A 14594-nucleotide genomic window follows, 5' to 3' on the forward strand; every position below is an offset into this window, starting at 1 on the left:
TAATAACCATTTAACATTCTTGTGGTGGGAAGAACACCTCAGCAGCCCAACACTATGACATTTAATTTCAGAAAGGGGAACTATGCAAAAATGAGGAGGTTAGTTAAACAGAAATTAAAAGGTACAGTGACTAGAGTGGACACTTTTCAAAAACACCATAATAGAGGCACAACTTAAATGTATACCCCAAATTAAAAAACACAGTAAAAGAACTAAAAAAGAGCCACTGTGGCTTAACAACCAAGTAAAAGAAGCAGTGAGAGATAAAAACGCATCTTTTAGGAAGTGGAAGTCAAATCTTAGTGAGGTAAATAGAAAGGAGCATAAACATTGCCAAATTAAGTGTAAAAATGTAATAAGAAAAGCCAAAAAGGAGTTTGAAGAACAGCTAGCCAAAAACTCAAAAGGTAATAATAAAATGTTTTTTAAGTACATCAGAAATAAGAAGCCTGCTAAATAAACAGTGGGGCCCCTGGACGATCGAGATACAAAGGAGCACTTAAAGACGATCAAGTCATTACAGAGAAACTAAATTAATTCTTTGCTTCAGTGTTCCTGGCTGAGGATGTTAGGGAGATTCCCAAACCCGAGCCGTCCTTTTTAGGTGACAAATCTGAGGAATTATCACATATTGAAGCGTCATTAGAGGAGGTTTTGGAATTAATTGATAAACTTAACAGTAACAAGTCACCGGGACCAGATAGCATTCACCCAAGAGTTCTGAAAGAACTGAAATGTGAAATTGCAGAACTATTAACTATGGTTTGTAACCTGTCCTTTAAATCAGCTTCTGTACCCAATGACTGGAAGATAGCTAATGTAACACCAATATTTTAAAAAGGGCTCTAGAGGTGATCCCGGCAATTACAGACCGGTAAGTCTAATGTCAGTACTGGGCAAATTAGTTGAAACAATAGTAAAGAATAAAATTGTCAGACACATAGAAGAACATAAATTGTTGGGCAAAAGTCAACATCATTTCTGTAAAGGGAAATCATGTCTTACTAATCTATTAGAGTTCTTTGAGGGGGTCAACAAACATGTGGACAAGGGGGATCCAGTGGACATAGTGTACTTAGATTTCCAGAAAGCCTTTGACCAGGTCCCTCACCAAAGAGTCTTATGTAAATTAAGTTCTCATGGAATAAGAGGGAAAATCCTTTCATGGATTGAGAACTGGTTAAAAGACAGGGAACAAAGGGTAGCAATAAATGGGAAATTTTCAGAATGGAGAGGGGTAACTAGTGGTGTTCCCCAAGGGTCAGTCCTCAGACCAATCCTATTCAACTTATTCATAAATGATCTGGAGAAAGGGGTAAATAGTGAGGTGGCAAAGTTTGTAGACGATACTAAACTGCTCAAGATAGTTAAGACCAAAGTAGACTGTGAAGAACTTCAAAAAGATCTCATAAAACTAAGTGATTGGGCAACAAAATGGCAAATGAAATTTAATATGGCTAAATGTAAAGTAATGCACATGGGAAAAAAATAACCCCAACTATACATAGAATATGATGGGGGCTAATTTAGCTACAGCAAATCAGGAAAAAAATCTTGGCATCATCATGGATAGTTCTCTTAAGACATCCATGCAGTGTGCAGCGGCAGTCAAAAAGGGAAACAGGATGTTAGGAATCATTAAAAAGGGCATAGAGAATAAGACAGAGAATATATTATTGCCCTTATATAAATCCATAGTATGTCCACATCTTGAACACTGCGTACAGATGTGGTCTCCTCATCTCAAAAAAGATATACTGGCATTAGAAAAGGTTCAGAGAAGGGCAACTAAAATGATTAGGGGTTTGGAATGGGTCCCATATGACGAGAGATTAAAAAGGCTAGGAATTTTCAGCTTGGAAAAGAGGAGACTATGGGCGGATATGTTAGAGGTATATAAAATCATAAGTGGTGTGGAGAAAGTGAATAAGGAAACATTGTTTACTTGTTCCCATAATATAAGAACTAGGGGCCACCAAATGAAATTAACGGGCAGCAAGTTTAAAACAAATAAAAGGAAGTTCTTCACACAGCGCGCAGTCAACCTGTGGAACTCCTTGCCGGAGGAGGTTGTGAAGGCTAGGACTATAATGGTTTAAAAGAGAACTAGATAAATTCATGGAGGTTAAGTCCATTAATGGCTATTAGCCAGGATGGGTAAAGAATGGTGTCCCTAACCTCTGTTTGTCAGAGGGTGGAGATGGATGGCAGCAGAGAGATCACTTATGTTCTTATGTTCTCCTTCCCCTCTGCTTCAGCTCCATCTGATTTGTGGTAGAGAAGGAACTGTAGAGGCAGTCAGTCCGCCCCACCCTTTATCCTGTTGGATGGAGACACAGGGTGAGCCAGGGTGCACGGAAAGACCACCAGACATGACTTTCAAATTCTCCAGCTCTGGGCACATAGTGCACATGTATAAACTACAGTGGGACCACAAATCTCAAAGAACCTTCAGTTACAGGTCAATAACTTACCCTTTTAGCCACTACTAGCTAGCACTGGCTATTTCTAGGAGTCAGTTTGCCTCTTATTCTCTTATTGTTTTCTTACTCACTGCTCCTTGCAGAGATCTTCCTTGTGCTAAAACAAACTACTAAGGAGTCATTTAATGTGGGCCAACTCATTTATTTCATCCCTATTTAATTTTTCTTAGCTCTATCATTTGGGCATCTAGAGGTGCCTGTCCAGAAAGTCTGTTGCATTTATGCATTATTTCAGGAAATTCTGCTTGCGGACCTAGATTTGTAATTCCACATATTTTCCACTCAGTTTTACATGATATAGATACTTCTGTTTGTACAGGCTTCTTTGGAAATGTATATTGTGTAGCAGTCTGAAAACTGACCTACTTATTTAAATACTGACATGTAGGAAGATAACTGGTGAGCATCACTCATTTAGCCTCTTACTTGGATTGTTGTTCATATGCTTTAATATTACATTAGTAATAGTCAATATGAATGCCTATAATCCTCAAAACATCTTTACCTTAAAACTTTTATTACTACATATGTTCCTTTGACTTTTTAAAAGGTACGTGTGCATTGTAATTGATCCACTTGGTTTGAGCATTGGCCTGTTAAACCCAGGGTTGTGAGTTCAATCCTTGAGGGGGCCATTTAGGGAACTGGGGTTTAAAAAAAAAAACTGGCTGGAGATTTATAGTGCTTTGAGCAGGGGTTGGACTAGATGATCTCCTGAGGTCCCTTCCAACACCGATATTCTATGAACACTTTCCATATACTTTTGAGTTGTATGGTGCCATCCTTGAAGCAGTCCCATGATAGCGAAGTACAAATCGTGGCTTCCCCATTTAATTAAACTGTTGAGTTAATTACAGTTATGTAAAAGATGGGCTATAAAAATAAACTGATGTCTGTAGCGTTGTTTAGTGCTTTCAAATAGCCATTTCTCATTAGGACTGTGATTAGCATTTGTTTTATAATGTTCCAGGGAACAATTGTCCAAAAAGATTGTGTAATTAAAGTAAACCTACATAAGAGTTGAATTACAGATTCGTTATAGTCTAACACCTAAAATCACTAATTGGAACTGAAGAAATAGTTAAGCTCTAGGCCAGAAGGGCCCCACCCTCCACCCCATTTCCGGCCGGCACTGGCTGCGCACTGCAGTGGCTGGTGAGTGTGGGCAGGCGCCAGGCAGCAGCCGGTTAAGTGTCGCCTTTACTGCCCACGCATCTGCCATTTATGTCCTCCCCCTCTCGCTATCTTCTCCCTGCTTTGCCCCTTCACCCCCACAGCCCTGCTGCTCCTCCTCCATATCCCATCCCGTTCCCAGTGCTGTGCGGAGAACCAGCCCCTTGTTGGAGCGCTCAGCTCCTTCCTTCCCCGACTGCCTCTGGCTGGGTCGGCGCCCCGGGAAAGCCCAAGACCCTCTGACCTGGGGCGCTGGCCAGGAGGAGCCAAGCCCTGCATGTGCCAAAGCCCCGCCCAGTGCTGGCACGCGGAAGCCTCTCTGCCCTTCAACTAAACTCTGGAGTGGGGGGAAGCAATTTCCAGCCTGTTCATGCCCCAACCCTGCAGGCTCCATAACAACCCTCCCCAGGCAGGAGTTTAGCATCCTCTTCACCCTCCACCCACCCTGCCCCCAGGGACAGTGGAGCTGCTCTGTCCCCTAGGCACCCTCCCCTGCTGGGCCACCTCTCTGGCTGGGTTCGCTGAAGCCCCCTGCAGTCAGGTTCCCTGGGCCCTTTGTGCACAATGCATCCTTAGAGTTTAACCCCTTCTTGCCCGCACTGTAGCCAGAGGCGGCTGGGTTATGTCTGTGGCCAGCAGCAGCCTGGAGGTGTTAGCTGTCTTTCATCACTGTGCGGGCAGGAAGGGACAAGCTGCTTCCAGCCACAGGGGATGGCGGGGAAGAGATGAGCTCTGCAAAGACACGGGCCAAGTCACCCCTTCCCCTGCTGCTAGAAGCAGTTCCTGTCCCTTCCCTCCACCCAGTGCCAAAAGGCTGCTGCTGGCCACATTCTGGTGTAAACCCTGGCAGAAATCTGGGGCGGGAGGGGGAGGGTATGTGACCCTGCATGCCCCCCCACCCACGTATTGCCTCAGGCAGACGCAGTGCCAGGTACCTGGAGAGGCAGGTGCATCCTGGGGGCCCAGCCCAGCATGGAGAGCGGAGAGCACTGGGCAGGGAGGGTTGGGTCAGTTAGTCATTCCCCCCTGTGTGAGAGAGGTATATGGGAATGTGTGTGTGTCACCCCTCCCCATGTGAACTCTAAAGCCTTAAAGATAAGAAGGTAATAATAATAATAATAATAATAATATATGGAGATATACCTATCTCATAGAGCTGGAAGGGACCCCAAAAGGTCATTGAGTCCAGCCTACTGTCTTCACTAGCTGGACCAAGTACTGATTTTACCCCAGATCCCTAAATGCCCCCCTCAAGGATTGAGCTCACAACCCTGGGTTTAGCAGGCCAATGTTCAAACCACTGAACTATCCCTCCCCTAGCCCACAGGTAAATAAAAAGAATCCAACTATGCAGTATTTCTTTTTAACAGGGGCTCAGTCAACCTGATGTTAATTTGACTTGTTTGTACTGCATAGTTCTGATTGATTGTTTTGAACTCACTTGAATACCAGTAATTTTACCAGGCATTCTGCGTTCAGCATAGGGAAATATGGTCATCCTACCCAATATGCTTTGTTCATCTATTTGTAATTTAGTTTTTAACATTTGTTATGATACTATAGCTGGCAGGAAACAGGTTTCCCATAATGTGAGTGTTTTGAGATTTCAACATTTTTTTCTTGCCCTGAAATGGGACACAGTAAAAATCTTGACAATTTTTCCGAACCAAAAATCTCCGAAAAAGTCAGAACAGCTGAAATGTTTCATTTTGATAATTTTTGAAATGTTTTGTTTCACTTTCAATCTTTTTATTTTACATTTCTTTACTGTAAATTAGCTTAAATTTTGAAACAAAAAGACATTTTGACCCAAAAAGCAGAACATTTTGTTTCAAAAAAATTTAAACCAGGAAATTTGTCAGCACTGACCCTTTCCCATGAATACTTTTGGTTTAGACTTTCTGGCAAAAAATTCTTTGTTGAAATATTCCTAATTAGCGCTATATAATATGTAGTAGTTAATGTTCTGTTGCATTACAAATTATGTACTACAAAACTTCACTAACGCATCTTCATTGAGCAGGGGGGAAAGACTGGGGCAAAGCAAATGATGGGATATGAATATTAGCAAATTGCAAATTAACAATATTCTTCTATAGTGTCAATTTAAAGCATTAACGTATGTGAGAGTAATATCTATACCCACGTGTGTACTGGACACTTTTGGTGACTTCAGTGGGGAGCCTTGCCTGAGCCGGGCCCTGTTATGTTCTTGCACAGGTATGGTATCTGAAGGTAACTTTGGCCCTTATCCAGCAACTGCATGCATTTGTGGATTCAGGGGTCTACCCACATGGAGCCAGTTGCAGGACTGAGGCTCTTGTTATCCAGTATGAATCTACTATCACAGATGCTTTAGATTTACTATATAGCCTTAATAGGGAAAGTAGTAAAATGTTAATTAATATCCCAAATGTTTCCCCATGTTAATATTAGGAAGTTGTATCTCTTATAACTGTTATTAATATTATTTATTATAATATTATAATTTATTATTATATTGATATTATTTTCATTATAAGCATTAAATTGTGTTACCAAACTTGTTGGAATATTGACCCAGTCCCTCCACTCACCTGAATATTCCTACTAACATCAACAGAACTTCTTGGATGAGTCAGATCAGCAAGATAAGTTTGAAACTGGATAGATTGTTTCAGGCATCTTAAGAAAAATCATTTAAAAGTTTAATTAATTGTTATGTGTATATATTTAGAAAAAATAAGCAGAAATCATTGCCTTTAAACCAAATTGATTTCCTTCAGTTTCTTGAAGAGAACCAGACTCTGTCAGAATTACCCCGGGAACCTTAATGAGCAGCAGCAGCAAAAATGGTGTTGTGTACTGAATTATTATTTGTTAGCACTAAATCACTTTCTAGCTGTGAAGTTTCACATGGTTCACTGACCTTTTCATTTCCTCTCTGTGTGTGTGTTTGTGTTTGTGTGTTTTTCCCCTTTCCCCAGAGATTTGCCTTTTGACTAAAGGCCGCCGCACCGCCAGCGTCAGAGCCGATACGTACTGCCGTCTCTATTCCCTCTCCGTGGACAATTTCAACGAGGTTCTAGAGGAGTACCCCATGATGAGAAGGGCCTTTGAAACGGTGGCCATTGACAGACTAGACAGAATAGGTATTATTTTCTTTGATATTTGACTTTATTCTTAAAACATTAACTTTTTTTCTGAGTGGAAATCTAATATTCCAAAATTAAACCCTTTTTTTAAAAAAAATTACCTTACCTTTTCCACTGCAGGAATATTCTGTTGTCTTATGAATAAGAAATGTGGTAAGACAAGAAGTTCTGGGGTTTATTTTCTATACCTTAAGTATCAAGACTGTTATTTATTAATCATGCATAGTGATGTTAATATGCAACACATTGTTCATTGCTATAGGTTAGTGAAAAATAGATAATATTTCCCTGGCCCATATAGTTTATAGTCAAAGAAACCAATGCTGGGAGGAGCTGAGTGCTTTCAACACCCACAAAAGCCAATGGGAGTTGAAGCCACTCTGTGCTTTGCTTGAAGCCCTCATTTACCTCACAAGCTGGTTGCTATGGATTTGATTTCCAAAGGTGCTGAGCATCTGCAACTTGAATTGAAATCGCTGGAATCTGCTGATGTTCAGAAAATCAGGTCTAAGATGTCCAAGTGAAAGACAAAGTGATGAGGTAGAGTCTCCGCCACTTGAAATCTTTAAATCAAGATTGGGTTTGTTTCTCAAAGTTATGCTCTAGTTCAACTAGTGGTTGTGGGCTTAATACAGAAGTTATTTGGCCTTTGTTATGATTGAGGTCAGACTAGATCATCACAGTGGTTCCTTCTCGCTTTAAAATCTGTGACTCCTGCAAGATGCTGGACACTTTGAACTCCCACAAGTACCTTCCAGGATCAGACCCTAACGGAACAGAGAGACAGAATTTTCACTCAGTAAGGTGTTGCCACTAGAGTTTAAACACTTCACCAAAGTGATTTAGTTTTAACAGTTTCTTCAAGCGGAGTTTATAGGGAGATTGAAGTATGTTAGTCATAGGGGCACAAGAAGCAGCATAGAAGAAGGTGTACACTGCTTAAAATGTACTATGAAAAACAGGCAAATAATTCAATATTTATAACAAACCTTTGCTAACATTTATTCAGCAAATACATTTAAAAATATTTGTGCAAACCTTTTTGAGACATAAAAAGGGACACCAGCTTTTGAGAATGTGGTGCACTGAGTTAGCAAATCAAGATGCTGCAAGTTCTTTTGTTCTGGGATCATATCTTCGTTTGCGTCTTGCACAGAACTAAGCATGTGGTCAATGCTTAACAAATAATAAATATTATTAATGGTAGTATTTAATAGAGTTTCTATTAATAGGAATCTACAGATGACAAAAATAGTACAAATTCTCATATAAAAATAAGATCAATTTTTTTTTGTTATTCTTGTATGTCTGATTCAATTGACCCACAGAGAAATATTGCCCCCCCTGCACCTTCACAGATGGGCAGAACACTGACAGTTATTAGTCAAACCATAACCTTTGAGAGATCCCAGGTATTCAATTTACAGTGGTCATTACACAACCAGGTACCACATAAGCAGTGAGTTTATATTAGGTCACAGATATTTAGAGAGATTACGTCTCTCAGTCTGGTAGTCACTAGTTACAAATGTCTAATAATTAGTTCCAGGAAATGTGCTAAATGGCAGATATATTTATAACTTATGTAACAGTTTATATTCAGGAAATTAGGACAGCTTGATAAAGAGAGAGATGAATTTTTTACAGTTAGTCTAGTCGCTTTTCCCACCCCCTGTTGTTTGGTAAATTTTCATGGTTACATGTTCAGAATAATTTTAATAATAATGGTGCATTATAAGTAAAGAGGTACCATGCTGCTACAGAAAGTTCACGTATCATTCAATGTACGGGGTTGTTAAGACAGGCAGTTCAGCTACAGAGCATGTGGGGTGTGTAGCAGAGTCAGTTGATCTGGGTTGTGTGCGCAATATGAGAGCTAGGAAAGAAGAATTCTTTCATCCCTCACCCCCTAGGAGGATCATTACAGCACTACTATGTAGGCTGTCTGACACCCAGGATGTGAGCTGTACTGCATGACTGATAACGGACTTCGTGTTTTATCATGGTCTTAAGACACCTTGCATGCACTCACACTGTGGTATTACTGGGCACCAGACCTGCTAACCCATCTGCTCTTGTACCCCTTTCTTTCTAAAGGAAAGAAGAATTCACTTCTCCTGCAGAAGTTCCAGAAAGATCTCAATACTGGAGTTTTCAACAATCAGGAGAATGAGATCTTGAAGCAGATAGTAAAACATGACAGAGAGATGGTGCAGGCTATTGCCCCAGTTAGTCTACAGCAAATGCCAGCACTGAATTCTAGCTCTTCAACCACTGCATCATCATCGCGAATCAGGACACAGTCTCCTCCTGTGTATACTGCAACCAGCCTATCTCATGGAAACTTGCATTCTCCAACACCGAGCACACAGATGCCCCAGCAAGCTGTCATTCTCTCTCCTTGCTCTTATACTACTGCAGTCTGTAGTCCGCCAGTACAGAGCCCTCTGGCAGGTCGAACTTTTCAGTATGCATCCCCAACTGCTTCACAGTTGTCACTGATGCAGCAGCAGCAGCAGCAGACACCTAGTTCATCGCAGAAAAATGAAGTTCACAAGAGTACACAAGCCCTTCACAACACTAACCTGACAAGAGAAGTGAGGCCTCTCTCTGCCTCACAGCCTTCTTTGCCCCATGAGATTTCCACTTTGATTTCTAGACCTCATCCAACGGTGGGAGAGTCTCTAGCCTCAATTCCACAACCCGTCTCTAGTGTCCAAGGTCCAGGTATGCAGGTTGGGAACAGAGGCACAGTCCCTCAGAGAGTTGCTCTCTTCCGTCAGATGTCTTCAGGAGCAATTCCTCCTAACCGAGGGGCCCCACCACCAACAGCTGTTCTACAAAGGGATTCTTCCACAGTCTTAAACACAGACCAAGAAGGAGACAAACCGCGATTTGCTTCAAACTTATGATCCTTGTTAACTGTGAAAAGCAGAGACATTTTAATAAACTGAGAACATCCCAGAAACTATTTTAGCCTGTTTCCTGATAGACCCTGGCAGCCTACCATGAAACAAAATATTTTAGACAGCTCTGCCCTTCATAACAAATAAAAAGTATAGATCCAAAAAGGAATTTAAAAGACTTGGTTAGAATTTGTCTTTTTTTCATTAAAGGAGGCTAAATTTTGTTGTAATATTATTTATTTGTAATGTGTGTTGACTTTAAAATTAATCTAGCATATTTCTCTACTTCTGAAGAGATGTCCTATTTCAGGGGTGGGGGTGGGGGAGGAGAGACAAAAACAACCCAATGATAATACACTTTATATGTTAAATGACAGTATTATTTATTCCAGGAAATAAACTTTAAAAAAATCCCTCAAGCTAGCTAGGAAATAGCACCTATTGAATAATAACTTTTAACTTTCATTAATTGCATTTCTGTATAAAAATTGTAAATCATTTATCATGAAAAATCAATCATAATCTCCCATTTTATTGGTCCAAATTTCATTTTAGTGCTTTCCATTGAGAATTAGATTGAAGAAGAAATATACTCCAGCTGTCTGCAGTAGAAGAACTAGCATTATCATTGCTCTGGATAATTGTAATCTCAAAACATGTAAATCATTCTGTTATTTCAGAAAACTGGGTGGACTTCTATCTTCATATTGCAAAAGACTTTTATGAAAACTATAAATATTGTCATTGTAAAAAACTTTTTAGACCCAAACAAAAATAGCTGCTGTGTGGTGTATCATTGCAAGGTCTTTGTTTAGGAATTTAGTTTCAGCTCTTCACTTCCTAACTTACCGTTTTAAAATGTATTAAATCTAAGAGCAACACAACTGTTAAATTGTAATGCAATGGCAACCTACAATGGCAATGTTACTTTTACATGCACTGTTTTTATGCAAAATTGTACGCTTGATCCTGCAAACTACTTGTACTTCACCAATGCCATCACTTTTCCTCCTTGCCCTAAACAACATCTGAAAATATTCCATGCATGCTTTTTAAAAATAAATAAATAAAAAACAATATAAGTTCAGTCAGCCATTGTAGGAAAAGGCTTACAGTATCTCTTTGTCTTTAGAAAATGATAAACATTCATTAATTGTGTCTACCTTAAAATTTCCTATAATGCTGACTTTGAATCTCTGTTTTAAGGCTAGAAGTGAGGTTTTTCATTTAAAGGATTATTCGTAAACCACAGCTTAATTTAGATTTTCAGGTGCTTTCTGTGTCTTCACTGTAGTTTTGTAGTTGACTGTGGTGTTAATTTAAAAGAAATAAATAGAATATAGCATCAAGTCTGTCTGGGATTGCACGATTTGGTCTGTGTATATTGTAATTAAATGGATAGTATATCCTATGGCATGTAGTGTCAAACATAGCCCATAGATACGAGGTTTATTTTTTTAAAGTCTTTAAAAATAGAAGGGAAAAGGTGACAGAAAGCAGGGTTAAAGCATACTGTTTTGTGAACGTTTTCTTTCGTTTGCTGAGATCTTCACATTATCTTGTGATTAGACAGCATCTCCACAAAAGAAGTTCTTTAATAATAATTTGTGCCTGATGTGTCACAGTAAAATAGAAATTGAAACTGAATATGTCATAATTAAACTTTTATTGATAAAACAGCATTATTAACTATAATACAAAGCATATATCATATTCCTTAAGAAAAAGCAAGCTAACCATGTGAAAGGAATGAATTCAGAGGAGGCGTTTTTGCCATTAATGCTGGCCTTAATGATCAGTGATAGAATTAAATAACATCACAAACTACGTATTGCAGTACGTCCACATATACGTGAGAGCCAAGTAAATTGTCTAAGGCTAACGGAGCTTGAACCCATGCTGCCTGTTATGCCTTTTTACTTAATTGGGTACATCAAATTTTAAAAAAATAAAACTTTTTGCAATTTTTGCCAACTCCCACTCACCAGTACAAATCAATGTAATTATCCCATTAACATGCTGCTGACATTATTAATTGGAGTGGTCAGGAATAGTGTACAAGGAAGCAATTGTTAACAATGTTTGAAGCATTATGGATACGCTGCAAGACCATTTATTTATCAGTACAATGTCCCTTATTTTATTTTAATACTTATAATAAATTAGATCGAATTTATTAAGATCATATTCTGATCCTTGACACTATTTAAGGTTTACATTTAATAGGTATAATGGGGTTAGTAGTGAAATATTTTTATATATATATATTATTTTATTTTAAGCACTATGAAGAAACATTAACTCACATGGTCTTTCAGTGAAACCATAAAAAAATCTTTTTAATGACTTTGTAATAGAGTGGACAAAATCTAGGATTTGTATGTTAATTCAATAAAAATGGTACAGGGTATACAATTATATACATTATATATATATATATATGTATGAATGTATATATACTTAGGTTAAGAAACAAATGACTCACATTCCTGTAATATAAATGTTCATTGCTAGTTCCAGAATTGACCTATTTTCTCTGTACATAAATAAGCCCATATGTATGGAATCTCACATCTGTACAGGATGAAATGTATTAACGAAAAAGTTGGATCTTACTGCTGCTGGGAAGACAATAGTTTAACTGATTCTTACAATGACTGTATGATCAGGGACGAGTTAGATTTTTTTCTTTTGTCTTTGCTCAAAGCCATAAATATATATAAAAGATTATTAATAAATTGAACAAAATATGTAAAAAATGAATATTTGATTTGATCTGATATGTTTACAACCAAGCATGTCTTGTTTTACCATGAAGTACAGATTATGTTTTTTTCCTTTTCATAACCCTAACTTCTGAAGTAATATGCTGCTGATATTAGAAAAACATGAGTCGTTATGGAGAAAAGATGGGTGAGGTAATATCTTTTATTTGACCAACTTCTGCTCGTGAAAGAAACAAGCTTTATAGCTTACACAGAGCTCTTCTTCAAGCCTGGGCTGTTTAAGCTCAAAAGCTTGTCTCTTTCACTGATAGAAGTTGGTCGAATAAAAGATATTACCTCACTCACCTTGTCTCAGATCCTAGGACCAACACAGCCACAACAACACTGCAAACAATGTGTAATTATGGGCACTCAATAACTTTAGAAAGAAAGAGGGCTTAGAATATTATGAGAACATTTCCCAGTATGCAATATCTCCTGGGCAGGATAAAGGAAAATTGTATTCCAAAATATTCTCATTTTTGCTAAAGCTCTTAAACTAATAAGCTATTGCCATTAAAATGTCCCACTTTTTCAAATACAAATATTTGAAAGTGAAGTTTATTTTTGATACAATTTTGACTTAAAAAAAGAGGTTTTTGTTTTGACAAATTGTATTCTGTCATATTTGAACTTTATAACATTATCTCACTATATTTTGCTAATCCCATGTGATATATATCCAAACTTGTATGCAGTTTGATACCTATTTCAAGCGAGCATATTTTGAATTAAAACTTTCTGAAGTGGTTGGAAACCAAAGGCTTGATTCTGCATCAGTCAACTCAGTGGGAGTTTTTCCAATAATTTGAATAGGAGCAAGATACTAAATAATACTGAATAATACTACCCCAATAAACTGCAATTTTTGATAATAATATTTTAAGAAGAATTAATGGTTGTATTTGTAAATTATGCCTTAATGTGCATCATGATTCTATATTTCCCTGCACAGATGCATTCTTCATTAATATTTAAGTGATTTTGTACCTCATATTCCTAAGGTCAAATCCTGACTAAAGTCATTGCAAAACTCCCATTGATTTCAGTGGAGTCAGGATTTCACCTGAATTTTTTTAACAATGGGCCAAATTCTGTCTGGATATATACCTTGCTCAGAACCACTGAACATTTATAGAGATGTAAAACAGGGCATAACATGGGTTCGCTGCCTCGAGTCTTATTTTTTCATTTAATGTGAATTCTGAAGGATTTTACAAGTTTCTGGAGCAACACTTAAAGAAGCACTGAAATTCCATTCATCTGCTCCTTTATGGAAAAAGCCTCCCTATTCTTAGGATTTAGGACCTGATTTTGCCACTGCTGAGCTACACCTTATACTCATTCAACCTGACTAAGGGTGGTTTGGAAGCAAAACTGGACCATGGTAAATTTTATTTTAATCAGTAGAGTTCTGCATTCGCTGATGCGCATCTGATAGGACCTCACTAATGCTTATGTTATTGGGGTGTATTCACATTAGTTTACTCACCAAATTCAATATGCCTACCCATGTGAGTATCTGCTCAACAATGTAAAGGTTGCCCAGTATAGCCTATATTTAGCCTAAAATGTCTCTGCTCTTTCTGAAGTATTTTTCCCCACATTTTCTTTTTAAACTTTTAAAACCAGTTTCAATATAATTTGCTGACAATGTCCAACCAGAAAACAAGATTCAGATGTTTTGATTTTTAAATAAACCACTATCTCAACTGCACTGGGAATATGTGGTCATTTCAACAACTTTTCCTTCTCTCAAGCTCTGTAATTGCTTCCCCCCTCCCTCCCTGCCCCCCACCCCCTGGTTACATTCCTTTAATTTTTAGATAGTCACACAAATAACAGAGTTTCAATATAGGAACAGAAAACCATTTCTGTCATAAATTATGCATCTATGCCATAAGCATTGTCTCATAAATCCCAGCAGATGTTATAACTAAAGCTGATTGAGCTCTTTGTTGTGCACAATTTATCCATTGGTTTTGGTTTACAAATTGTCCACGAGCAGATTAATATGCCTTTGGTAAGTTACAAACCTATTTGAGCCTGTGGTTTTTCACAAACAATCAATACCAAGTGCTCCTTTGCATATTTAATATTCTTAATCTGTATGGTGGGGTCAAGTGGTGAGGT

The 14594-nt window shown here is 38.3% G+C and overlaps 1 protein-coding gene across 1 annotated transcript in view; it reads left to right on the plus strand.

The window, feature by feature from the left end:
- HCN1 (hyperpolarization activated cyclic nucleotide gated potassium channel 1) overlaps window positions 1-14178 on the plus strand; it is a 314353-nt gene extending 300175 nt beyond the window's left edge. The window contains exons 7-8 of the mRNA XM_054033158.1: window positions 6623-6787; window positions 8888-14178. Of these exons, the coding sequence (XP_053889133.1) occupies window positions 6623-6787; window positions 8888-9702 (980 nt within the window). The 3' untranslated portion in view covers window positions 9703-14178. The remainder of the gene's footprint in view (window positions 1-6622; window positions 6788-8887) is intronic.
- Window positions 14179-14594: the final 416 nt, after the last annotated feature.

Source organism: Malaclemys terrapin, chromosome 6, assembly GCF_027887155.1.
Source record: "Malaclemys terrapin pileata isolate rMalTer1 chromosome 6, rMalTer1.hap1, whole genome shotgun sequence".
Classification (NCBI taxonomy): domain Eukaryota; kingdom Metazoa; phylum Chordata; order Testudines; family Emydidae; genus Malaclemys; species Malaclemys terrapin.